General features: G+C 43.9%; 1 protein-coding gene across 2 annotated transcripts in view; it reads left to right on the top strand.

Moving 5' to 3' along the window:
* The window catches only part of PDE6D (phosphodiesterase 6D), a 52,444-nt gene extending 41,111 nt beyond the window's left edge, over window positions 1-11,333 (top strand). For both annotated transcript variants that reach the window (XM_027591212.2, XM_027591213.2), the window contains exons 2-5: window positions 6,970-7,058; window positions 7,877-8,002; window positions 8,715-8,820; window positions 10,732-11,333. In XM_027591212.2, coding sequence (XP_027447013.1) covers window positions 6,970-7,058; window positions 7,877-8,002; window positions 8,715-8,820; window positions 10,732-10,813 — 403 coding nt within the window. In that variant the 3' untranslated portion in view covers window positions 10,814-11,333. The remainder of the gene's footprint in view (window positions 1-6,969; window positions 7,059-7,876; window positions 8,003-8,714; window positions 8,821-10,731) is intronic.
* The last annotated feature ends 1,750 nt before the right edge of the window (window positions 11,334-13,083 follow it).

Genomic DNA, 13,083 nt, shown 5'->3' with positions numbered 1-13,083 from the left:
CTTCCTGGAGGAACATTACACTCTGCCCGCTTCAATTATCTGTCAATGGGCTGTAGGTTATAAGGGCATTTAATTGTGTCTACATTTCCTTCTAGAAGCTAGGCCATTGATAGAAATGCTTTGTTCTTGTAAATTGCTAAGACATTTGTAAACTGAGGGAGACTCAGGTCTTGCAGGATTGTGATCTCTACAAGTTAACTATTTGTTTTTTCCTTTCTTTAGCTTTAGGGCAGCCAGGAGTGCCTGAGGAATGTCACATACATCCTATGGGGGGGGTGTTGTGGGGTGTCAGCTTCTGCTTTGTCCTCAGCTTGCCTTCTGTTCCCTCATCACTGCCATGTACAGTGGATCTGTTCTGTTTATAAAAATGGAGGTTGTACTCATGCCAAAATGCTTCTAGATGATTGTCACTAAGTATTTTAAATTCTTTTATCCCAGTGCCTGCATTCACATCTCAAGGAAATTTACCTCGTATCCCAACATCTGACTGGTTTCTTCCAAGCCCCAAGCCTTCACTTCCCACTCCACCACCGCATCCCGCCCGCCTTCTCTACCTCAGGTCTGTCCCCAGCCCCCGCACTGGCCCAAAATCATACCAGGTCACAGCTATTTAAAACATAAGAGGACTTATGTAACCTTCTGTGTGGAGCCAAGTGACTCTCATTCTTCCATGTGTATGTTAGTTTACTTCCTTTTTTATCCTAAGGTTCGACACTCTACAAACTTTTTTTTTTTTCTGGAGCTTATTGTTTTCAGGCTGAAGCTTATTTTTAACATGCTCTTACTTTTACATATGAGAGTGTGCTACCTTGGCAGCCTCGTTCCAAATAAGAAGCTACCAGAACAGCTCTCCCAGCAGAGGCTTCCCATAGTAAAGGAGTGTTCTTTGTGCTCACCGTGGGTATAAATCACCCGGGAGCTTTTAAATGAGAAAAGACCTGGCTGACCCAGAAGGTGGTATTTATAAATAGTCCTTCAGCCCCCATCCTTAAAGCTTGTACCTAATCCTCTCTCTCAAGATTGGAAGTGACTTGACCTTTGAGTCTTAAAACTCAGGCTCTTTTTCTCTGAAAAAAATCTAGTTAACAAAAACCTGCTAAAACAAAAATGTTTTCAGCCAGATCATGATCAGCCATTAAAGTTTCCCTTTCATTTCCAACATTTTTTTTTAAAGATTTATTTATTTATTTATTAGAGAGAGAGTACATGGGGGGGCGTGTCAGAGGGAGAAGCAGACTCCCCGCTGAGCAGGGAGCCCGATGCGGGACTCGATCGGGACTCCAGGATCATGACCTGAGCCAAAGGCAGTCGCTTAACCAACTGAGCCACCCAGGCGCCCTCATTTCCAACATTTTTAGTGAAATATGCTTCCTCTTTTGAGGACCATCTTTTCTTGTGGTTGTTATTTTAAGATACCTACCTTGGGGCGCCTGGGTGACTCAGTCGTTAAGCATCTGCCTTCGACTCAGGTCATGATCCCAGAGCCCTGGGATCGAGTCCCACATCAGGCTCCCTGTGCTCAATCGGGAGCTGCTTCTCCCTCTCCTGCTCCCCCTGCTTGTGCATGTGCTCGCTCTCTCGCTGTCAAATAAATAAAATCTTAAAAAAAAAAAAAAGTTACCTACCTTAATAATTTTTATTTCTTTTTCCTATTGAGCTGTCATGGATTTGTATTTTTATGATTTATAAAGCTGTTCCCAAATGGCTGTATCTTTGCCATGAATTAAGAGTGTTCCTTTTCACCCCTACTTAGAGAACTTGGAGGGGCTCTAAGTAGACTCCATCCCAACATCATTTAATGGAGCTCTGTTTGTATTTCTCTAATTTTGTAGCATTTACTGAGGGTAAAATTTTACAGTTTTGTTAGGATTATACAATGAAGCCCACGATAGAGACACTGATAGGTTTCCAGATTAAGGTACATGCTGGAAATGCCTAATTGTTGAACTGGCCAAAATATTTTTTAAGTATAATTCCCAAAAAAGATAAGTCCTTAAACCGATTATTTATAAAAAGAGGAGGCGCTTGTGTTGGGGAGATAAGCCATGTATTTTTAGCATCTTCTCTCCCTTGGTATAAAATGGAGGAATCTTAAATTCACTATCCACTAATTATTGGAGAGCACACTCTCATTTAAGACTTTTTTTCTTTCTATCCTCTAATAGATTGACAAATTCTGGTGCCAGGCTTTTCTTTGCTGACCTGAGCCAGCAGCAGTAATGCTTTTTTTGGAAACTGCTAGATCCGATCTAGCTGTTGCTTTACGAAGGGAGCCCCTTTTCTGAGGCTTTTCTTGCAGTAGTTTTGCTAGAATGCCCCATTTGTATGTGAGCCTAAAACTTTAAGAGTAATTTTAGTTTTGTTGTTTAAGAAAACCTGGTGTCCAATGTGGCTATACTGACACCTAAGAGACTATCTGTAGAGAAAGAATGAAAAGTATGTACGGAGCAGGTTAAATGAGTATTGTGTCTTCTGAAAACCTTGGACTTAAATGTCGAAGGCAGTTCTGTTTAGGTCTGAGCTCAGAGTGGACTTGCTGGAGCAGTAGTATCTTCTGTTTCATTTCTCCAATTGGGGAAGCTTTGTCTTCATATATGGAGACCCCAGAATAGCTAAGCATATTTGTAGTAATTGGAATTTTAATAGATGATCTGAGGGTACCTGGCTGACTCCGTTGGTAGAGCATGCAACTCTTGATTTTGGGTAGTGAGTTCAAGCCCTACGTTGGGCATAGAACTTACTTTAAAAAAAAAAAGTGATTTAAAAAAAATGTGATCTAAGCAAGTATGTATATATACTTTTGACTTGCTTTTGAATTTACTTTAAAAAAAAGTGGAATTTCAGAATATGAAGCAGAGAAGAGAAAACCACAAAGGTATATAAGAGCAGCAGTATTTGGGGATATAATGAGCATACTAGGAGACTTAAGATTGCACACAAGGAGGGCGCCTGGGTGGCTCAGTTGGTTAAGCGACTGCCTTCGGCTCAGGTCATGATCCTCGAGTCCCACATCGGGCTCCCTGCTCAGCAGGGAGTCTGCTTCTCCCTCTGACCCTCTTCCCTCTCGTGCTCTCTATCTCTCATTCTCTCTCTCTCAAATAAATAAATAAAATCTTAAAAAAAAAAAAAAAGATTGTACACGAGAGGAGAGAAACACAACCAACACAACTTCATTTGGTAGGTTCATGCCGGTGGGGGGGTGGGGGGGCGGGCGGGGGTACAGTGCACAAGCAGGTTGAGAGCACAGGAAGCTAGGGTAACCCTTAGTTATCTTCTGTGACTTTTCTTTAGTGGCTGCAAAACCTAGAAAGAATCTCTCCAGAGGGTTAACTGTACCATTACAGGCATACTGATGCTAATCAACCACGCTCTGGGTTCAACACTGCAAGCTATCCAAACAATGGGAAAGCTTGAAGGCTCCCTGGGCCTTCAGAACTGACTGCAGCAATGGCCACACAGCCGGAAACACATCCTGAAGAACTGCTGACTTTTTCTCTAGTCCTGGTATCCAGGCATCCAAGCCTAGGTCATGTGCTTGCCCCCAGCTGCACCAGGCTCCGGAGGGAAGGATTTGGATCTTCTAGTTACAGTAATACCTGGCAGGCGCTGTCTCCCCCATGGGAGAGTTGGGAAGAGGGTTTGGTTGCTAGACAGCAAAAAGAAAAAAAAAAAAAGACCTGCAAACTGTATCAACTATTTATCTGAAGGTCCATCTCTTGGTAAATATTAACCATCTTTCTCAGATTTAGCCTCCATGTATGGATAGTATTAATTTTTCTTTAATTATTTGTCCATTGTTTAAAAAAACCCTCAGGACTGGGGCGCCTGGGTGGCTCAGTTGGTTGGGCGACTGCCTTCGGCTCAGGTCATGATCCTGGAGTCCCGGGATCGAGTCCCACATCGGGCTCCCTGCTCAGCGGGGAGTCTGCTTGTCCCTCTGACCTTCTTCCCTCTCGTGCTCTCATTCTCTCTCTCTCTCAAATAAATAAATAAAATCTTAAAAAAAAAAAAAAACCCTCAGGACTGTCTTTTTAAATTTAGTGTTTATATTTGTCAAAGTTGTGTGTGTACATTGCTCAGTCATAGTTCCACCTGGTTTTGAATGATGAGCCACGTTCTGTATCCTCCCATTCATATTTTCTATTACCCAGAGAAAACTTTTCAATTTCTAACTGATTTCTTTGCTATTTATCTTCATATTTCTGAATTGCACACTGTGGCTATTCCGTTTTAGGCATTGTTTATTGACTTCCCACTATGGAAAATGAGTTTTGTTCTTTCTCAACACTTTCTGCCTGACCACACACACATGCTCTTCTCCTTCCCCCATCCTCCCAGGATAGTGGTATTGGATCCATAGTCCGTGTTTTTATTATTGTGACTACGTCAGCCCTGTTTGCAATGGTGCCATGTAGTATACTGTGACTACTTTTTTCTTCCAATACCACCTTTGATTTTTCCCAGATGTTAATTATTGTCTTGGTTTTTAATTCATTTACTTAGATTTTCTGTGCTTCTCACTAAGGAACCCCCAAATGTACCCAAACTGTATAAATCTTTCCCACTTAAACACATCAGATATTCTATGAATTTCGTCTTCTTAAAACGTCTCCCTAAGTATTCTGACCAGCTCTTGTCTGGATCCTTGGCCGGTTGCCTTCCAGGCCCGCTGAAGAGCTTTTACCCTGGGATCTCCTTCACCTGTCTCTTGTTTTAGATCCATTGCTTCCTGGATCCAATATCGTCTTCTTCCTTAGTCTTCCCTGTCATTTTGAAGTAGCATATTATCATTAGTTTCTCGAGAAAGTGAATCTTTTTTTAGTTTTAGGAATTCCCCTGAGAATTTTAAAGGCACTGCTTCATTTTTTTTCTATCCTCCAGAGTCCCTGTTGAAAAGTGTGATTCATTCTGATTTTTTTTTCCCCACTCTGATTCTGACCTTTATGTGACAGCTTGTTTTCCCTTTGGAAGCTTTGCTTTAACCTTGACGTTCTGCAAGTTCATAATGATGTGACTTGAGCACTTGCCAGATCCTTTCAGTCTGGGACAATTATCTTGAATTAATTCATTGATGACTTCCTCTCCTTGGTTTTTCGGTTCTTTCTTGCATTTCTGTTAAGATTTTGGATCTCTTAGACTGATATCCAGTTTTTGTATATTTACTCTCCTGTTTTCTATCCTTGTGGCTTTTTATTCTTCTTTCTGAAAGCGTTCCTCAACTTTGTCTTCCAAACCTTGCATTGAGTTGTTTGGATCTGCTATCAAAATGTGTATTTTTCAGGGCTCCTGGGTGGCTCAGTCATTAAGGGTCTGCCTTCGGCTCAGGTCATGATCCCGGGGTCCTGGGATCGAGCCCCGCATCGGGCTCCCTGCTCCGTGGGAAGCCTGCTTCTCCCTCTCCCACTTCCCCTGCTTGTGTTCCCTCTCTCCCTATGTCTCTCTCTGTCAGATAAATAAAATCTTTTTTTTTTAAATGTGTATTTTTCTAGCATTCTTTTTTGTTCTCTGAATGTTTTTTCATTGCTATTAGTAATTCATTTATTGTATGATGAACAATACAGAAACTAGAAAATATAACTACTTAAGTTGGCATTTTATGACAAAAAGAGATTATCAATTGACTAGCTTCAAAATTTGTAAACTTGAGCCAGAGAAAATCACCTAAAATATACAAAATTCAATTGTATATAATTTTTAGTGTCTGTAAGGATTATGTTATCTCTGGCTGTTTTGTTTTTAATACTTCTTTTTAAAAGTTTGTATCTTTTGGGGTGCCTTGGTGGCTCAGTCGGTTAAGCATCTACCTTCAGCTCAGGTCATGATCTCAGGGTCCTGGGATTGAGCCCCGCCTTGGGCTCCTTGCTCAACGGGGAGCCTGCTTCTCCCTCTGCCTGCCGCTCCCTCTGCTTGTGCTTTCTCTCCTCTCTCTCAAGTAAATAAATAAAATCTTAAAAAATAAAAAAAAAGTATGTATCTTCCTTTGTAGTCTCTTTTTTCTTCTGAGTTGCTTTTTTCTCTTTGTTTTGGTCTGTCTTTCATAGTAAATGCCCTCCTTGGTTGCTGGAGATCCTTGGCTAGTTTCTGATATTTAAGAGCAGGCCATTAAACAGGTACTTGAGATCTCTGGACTTGTGAGTAAAACTTAGGGGATGTGATCCTCACTGTGGGTGTGGTCTGCATGAGTCACTCCTTGGGGATACCTCTCTTATCTATTTTTTTAGGTCTTTTATCTTGGCTGCTCTGATTGTGTTGGAAATTTTTTAATTTTGTACTATTCATTTTCTCCTCTTTCTTGCAATTTCTAGATGTGTAGCCTTTGGTTCTCATGTTGTAGATAAAAATATCTCCGCTGGGGGGCACCTGGCTGGCTCAGTCGGTTAAGAGTCTGCCTTGGGTGCCTGGGTGGCTCAGTTGGTTAAGCGACTGCCTTCGGCTCAGGTCATGATCCTAGAGTCCCGGGATCCAGTCCCACATCGGGCTCCCTGCTCAGCGGGGAGTCTGCTTCTCCCTCTGACCCTCTTCCCTCTCGTGCTATCTCTCATTCTCTCTCTCTCAAATAAATAAATAAAATCTTAAAAAAAAAAAAAAAGAGTCTGCCTTTGACTCAGGTCATGATCCCAGGATCCTGGGAAAGAGGAGCCCTGCATTGGGCTCCCTGCTCAGCAGGGAGCCTGCTTCTCCTTGTCCCTCTGCCTCTGCCTGCCACTCCCCCTGCTTGTGCTCTCTCTGTCAAATAAATAAATAAAATCTTTAAAAAAAAAATCTTTGCTGGGTCTCTGCTAAGATCTTCCTTTGGATGTCATTTGGACCCTCTTAAACCATGTTATTTGCTTTCATGGCACTTGGCAGATAGGCCAACTTGCTAAAAAGTAAACGGGAGTTGGTAGCAAATCTGAGCGCTAGAACACACCTAGAATACAAACTGAGAGTCGCCTTCAGTGCATTATTTTCCTTAATATATTTGATCAGAAATTGGATGAACCTCCGGGATGCTGAGACAGGGAAGATACTGTGGCAAGGAACAGAAGACCTGTCAGTCCCTGGAGTGGAGCATGAAGGTACTCCCCAACCCTTTGTCTGCACAAGGCTCTGATGTTTCTGGAGCAGGGCCTAAGCATCAGGGAGCTAAATTAATGCAGGCCCTAATGGGCAAACGCCTGAGGGCACAGCGTTTGTTGTTGAGATTCCTAGTTCCTTCCCTACCTTTTTTTCTCTCACTTCCCAAAACCCATTTTGTGCTGAAATTTTAGCATTAGAACATACCTAAAGATATAAACTAAGCTCTCAACATTTTTTTCCAAAAGAAAATTTGCATTTTTATCTCCCTGAAATAAAAGAAAAACTAAGGGGTTAAAACTAACAGAACAGAGTAGAGAAGGTGCCCATTCAGCCTTTTTCCTGATGAGAGCAGCTAGGGAAGGCCCTTAGATGCACTACATCTGATGTTTCTTAAATATCTTTCAGGGGGACGCCTGGGTGTCTCAGTTGGTTAAGCGTCTGCCTTTGGCTCTGGTCATGATCTCAGGGTCCTGGGATTGAGCCCCACACCTCCACATCCCCGCATCAGGCTCTCTGCTCAGCAGGAAGTCTGCTTCACCCTCTCCCACTCCCTCTGTGCTCTCCCTCTCTCTCTCTCTGTCTCTCTCAAATAAAATCTTTTTTAAAAAAAATAAAGATCCTTCAGTCAGATGCACTTGACCAATTGGGGACTTCTGCCTTTAATTAAAAAGTGTAATTCTGTTACCAAGGCATTCTCTGAAATTTAACATAGATAATGTGTTCTCTAAATCAGCTCTAAGAAGCTCCCAGAAACTTGAAGCATCATAGTATGTGATTTTCAATGAGAATGGCTTCAATATTTCTTTTTCTTTACCAGCTCGTGTTCCCAAGAAAATCCTCAAGTGCAAGGCAGTGTCTCGAGAATTGAACTTCTCTTCAGCAGAGCAAATGGAAAAATTCCGCCTGGAACAGAAAGTTTACTTCAAAGGGCAATGCCTAGAAGGTATTCTGTGGCCTACTGCTGGAAGCCACAGTGAGAGTGACGGGGGAAAAAAGGCAGGACCCAGTGAACTAAAAGCACTGCTTTGGTAATGTTCACTTGGCAACACAGATTGTGATGGGATTCCTACACCCTGAGAGACTGGGAAAAACAAACAAAAACAAAGCTGGCAATGACAAGGGCCTTTGAGCCTAACAAAAGGGTTTTTGACACTGGTGGGCCTGGGTTGGTGCCTGCTTTATCACTGGCGAATTGTAACGTGGTCACGAGGAAACTGCCGACGAGGGCCTGGTACGGTGCTCTCTGTCTTCTGCGGATCTGACTGGCAAGGCCGCTCTGCACTGAGTTTCCACCGTGAACTGTAAGAGGGCACATATGTGTCTTACACCTGAAATTCCAAGTGAAAGGCCTGTTCTGTTCTTCTGTTTGTCATGTACGCATAGCCTACTTCTGAGAAAACATTGCTTGTACTATATCCGCCCACTGGTCCTCGTCCTTTCGACCCTAGAGCATAGGGAGTGAGCCTCTGGTGTGGTCCAGAGGACAGCCCGAGGAGGCTTCCGTGACCTTTCCCATGCCTCTGACCCAGGAGGTTTCTGATGGCTTCATTTGTGGTTCTTGGGGTAAGAGGCTCACTCTAAAGGGGCAGGGGCTGGACAAGGAGCCCTGAGACTGTCTGGGGTGCCCGCTCACCAGCTTTTCCTTCTTCCTGCAGAGTGGTTCTTCGAGTTCGGCTTTGTGATCCCGAACTCCACAAACACCTGGCAGTCCCTGATAGAGGCAGCGCCCGAGTCCCAGATGATGCCCGCCAGCGTGCTAACGTGAGTGAGCAGACCACAGACATTGCGGGGTGTGTCTCGAAGCAGGCGTTCCGGGCGGGGGGACTTGTGGTCCTGTTCAGCGGGCCACCCAGGTTGAAAATAAGGGTAAAGAGTATCCAGGGGTATTTGAGTTTATAGGTTACTGACTTCTGTCACATGAAAAAGACAGTGTGTGATCGAATGGAAAAAAATAAAAAACTTTAGATTAGACCTTTAGACTAAATTCCTGATTAACCCTGACTTGCTGTGCAATCTTGGACAATGTTTACCTCTTTGGCTTTATTTTTCTCCTCTCTAAACATAGAATTAATAATTCTATCTCACAGAGGTGGAGTGAGGCTAAAACGAGATGATATGGGAGAAAACTGGCCTGTACTCTATATTAAATCTAGGCTAATTTGCTCACTTCCCTGACTACCAAACTTCTGATACTCTACTTTTCTTGAATGGCCTTTAATGGAATCTGGCAAAGTTTTAATTTTGTTTTAGAGGATAGTGTTTGGTTATAGTTTTTCACAGACTAGCTTACCATTTTAATAGTTATGCTTCCTGCTCAAAGAATAATTAGTTTGTCCTTTATCCAAAAACACTGTCAGTAAAGGCCCACCAACCATTTTCTCTTGGGAAAAGGTATTAGACTTTTAAAGTCTAGTGTCTTTACTAGTGTCTAGCAATGAGTTATTCACACAGATAGTTGTGTAATATTGGATTGTCCCTTTAAACAGATCCTTGGTGAAAGCCACACTGAATGTAAATAGAGGTTATTTACTTTATAAGTCTTTAATAGATGTTTAATTACAGCAGTAGGTATTTTTATATTCTAGTAGTCAATTAAATCTTGAGTTTCTTATGTACCTATTTTATAATTAATTACCAACAAAAATATATCTGCTGGCTATTAATTACCCTAGGAAAGTACAGGGTAGTATATAGAAGGGCATTTTTTATATTTTATTAACCTTCATTGACTTCTCCTTGGCCAGGCCCAATTTCTTTCAGGTACTAAAACCATTGAGTCTATGATGACGTATTTAGGTTTTTTAAGTCATATTTTACTTTTTGCAACCCAAAAGCAGTACCTCTATTGCCCTTAACTTGGTTCAAGAGTGGTTTGGTTTGGAAACACTGAGATATCCACCAAGAGAAATGAAATTCCACTCTGTGCAATACAGTTGTGCCATTTGGGGTTCTTTGGCTACAAGCCATAGAAATGACTCCAGCTGATATGACAGCTGAAGGGGGTGGTAGGGAGAGGAGGAACTGAGACCCGGGCAGCTTGAAAGATACAGATGGCAGGAATCCGTGGATGATTTCCTTCAGGAGCAGCCTTAGGAAGGATCCTGCTCTGGGGAGAGAGTCTGATTGGCCCAAATTATGTCCTGTGCCCACCCCTTTGCCAGGTGAAGGAGGGACTACTTGGCTAACCTGTGGACTGGAGATGGGGTGGGTCCCCAAAAGAAGAGCAGAGTGCTATTACCCAAAGTGGTGCAAATAGATGCAGGAAAGGCCAATCCACAGCTGTCTACTAGAGTAGGTGTTGTAGGGAAAGATACCACCCCTACGGCCTGCAGGTTTCCATGTGTATCAAAAAGTCAGTCATATTAAAAAAAAAAAAAAAGTCGCACTTATAAGCACCCCTATGTGCAGAGCGCTCTTGCTAAGGGCTTTACTTGTATCAAGGATTAAGACATGCTCTTTCTTCTGTTTTCTGAACTTGAGGAGAAAAAAATCGAATCACAAAGTTAAACGTCACATTAGACTTCTAACCCCATTTGGACATAGACTTCAGTGTCCCCAGGCCAAGGTGGGTGCATGTCCCCGGGCCCAGCAGACCCAAACTGAAACCACTTTGCGGAAATGAAATCTGTTGCCTAACACACTCACTCTTTTGCCCTCTCTTCTTACTTATAGTGGGAATGTTATCATAGAGACAAAGTTTTTTGACGACGATCTTCTTGTAAGCACATCCAGAGTGAGACTTTTCTACGTTTGAGAGAAGAATGTGTGTGCATTTCAAGAATTTGGGTTTTTGGGGGGAAAGGAGGAAACTGTTTACTTTTTTCCTCCACACATTTGGTTTTTGACACTTCCACCCCTAATTCCCTGTACGGCAGAACCCACCTGTGGCCACCAGGGGACCAGTTCTGTGTAGGTAACCAGATGGCTGTTAACTCCTGAGCCGCCATCTTCCACTGACCAGACTCAACTCCCAACCCCAGACCAGGGCAGAGGGTGAGCCTTGACTCCTTCCCAGGGTGACACGGGACAGACGCTTACCACGAGAGCCACTGCTGTTCCCGCCCCCGCCCTGCCTCCTCCTTGGGCCCCGCAGGCAACACATCTTCCTTTGGCCCCTGGTTTTGGAAAAATTCATATTCCTGACCTATGTTTAGTTTTTTTCCTACCATTTCTATTTCATACATTCTCATACGTTTAACTTGTAAAATAGACTGTGATATTATTATTACATAATGAATTAAAACATATGAATTAAAATATTCCTGCAGTCTTTAGCATGGCACTGCTTTCATCTCTACTTTTTCTGGAACATGAACCCGGCCCCATGATGTGAAGACATTTATCAGACTGTAGGATCACAACTGTGTTTTACTCCAGAGATCGACTGATAGATCTTGTGTTCCCGATGCTTCAGTTGCTGCTTTCCAAGAACGTACAACGTACCCAAACAAGACCCATGACCTTAACGTTTGTGTTTGAGACATGATATGTAGTGGTTCTCTTCTGCAACATAGATGCTCCCTTTGTTTGTTTGTTGTTGCTTTTAACTTTTCTCATACCTTTATGATGTACCTTTGCTAAAGAGGTTTCCAGAAAGGGTAGAAGTTCCAAACTGGCAGAGTAGAGACTCTTTTATTCTTACGTGAGAGAATAGAAGTTCCAGAATGGAGAAAAGATCTCCCCGAAGTCATGTGGAGAACGATGGGAACGCATCGGGGATGGGGTGGGTGCTGGGAGGCCTTAAAACCCAGGCAGGGGAAGCCAGCGTGGGAGAGAGTGATGGTAGCTGGGTGCCCAGAAGTCTGACATGACAGAGAAGGGTTCTTTTTTAGGAACTTAACCCTGAGCTACCAGCAGCCTTCACTGTTCTTTATACAATACCAGCAATTAAAGGGCTTCCAGTTCTCACAGTAGTAAGGGTCTGAGGCCGCAGAGGAGGAGAATACATCCAGAGATGGGCCCTCTCTGGCATAGCCCCTGCTCATATATTCCTCCTCTCCTTCCGTCCGTTACCAAAGGGTCTGCTTGCGTCTGTGGATGGGGAGGGGAAGGACATTTTTAGTGGACTATCACCGTCTTTCAGTGATAATTCCATTCCTCACATGAAGGCTCTTGTCTTCAAAAGCTTTTTTTTTTTTAAGATTTTATTTATTTATTCGGCAGAGAGAGACACAGCGAGGGGGAACCCAAGCAGGGGGAGTGGGAGAGGGAGACGCAGGCTTCCCGCGGAGCAGGGAGCCCGATGGGGGCTCGATCCCAGGACCCTGGGACCATGACCTGAGCCGAAGGCAGACGCTTAACGACTGAGCCCCCCCAGGCGCCCCTCAAAAGCTAATTTTTAAATACCAAGATTGGATGAAAAAACAAAGTTAAAACGAGTGCAGATTTCCTTTTGCTTTCTGGAAATGCCGTCTCTCCTCTCAGGGAATTGGACACCTCCCGGTGGAGAGAGGCCATCCCAGGGAAGCTTCTCTCCCTGCTTAGAGCCTCCTTCACTGCCCTTCTCCACTCACTCACCCAGCCAGAACTCTCAGGGACACACTTCTTTGCCAGCTGCTCTGAGGGAAAAAAGAATGATCGCCCAGTCATTCGTAGACGCTCACCATCTCTTCAGGCAATGCATATGCTCAGGTGGTGGTGGTCATTTTATCATGAAACAAGGGAGGCCAGAAAAGTGTGCTCTGGGGACAGTGTGAGTGAGAGGTTCTGAGCTGTGCGGGACGGACTGGAGCTGGCCTGGAGGATGGCTGCAGCTATGGTGGGAGGAGGAAGGGGAGAGGGGTACGGGCAGGGGGCAGCACAAGCCAAAGGAGAGGACACAGGAGCTGTGGGGACAAGGGCCCGTATAGGTCAGAGTCAGCCGGTAGAGTGGGTGCAGGTCTAAATGCCTGAGGAGCTGGGGGTTCTGTGGATACATCGAAGGCCACAGAATGTTACGAAGGAGAGGCATGCAGCCCAGGCCTGGCACATTTACAGGCACCTGCCCCACCCGAGATTCGGATTCAGTAGGTGTGGGGCCCAGAA

This window comes from Zalophus californianus, chromosome 3 (assembly GCF_009762305.2).
Source record: "Zalophus californianus isolate mZalCal1 chromosome 3, mZalCal1.pri.v2, whole genome shotgun sequence".
Classification (NCBI taxonomy): Eukaryota; Metazoa; Chordata; class Mammalia; order Carnivora; family Otariidae; genus Zalophus; species Zalophus californianus.
This window is presented reverse-complemented; position numbering and strand designations above follow the sequence as displayed.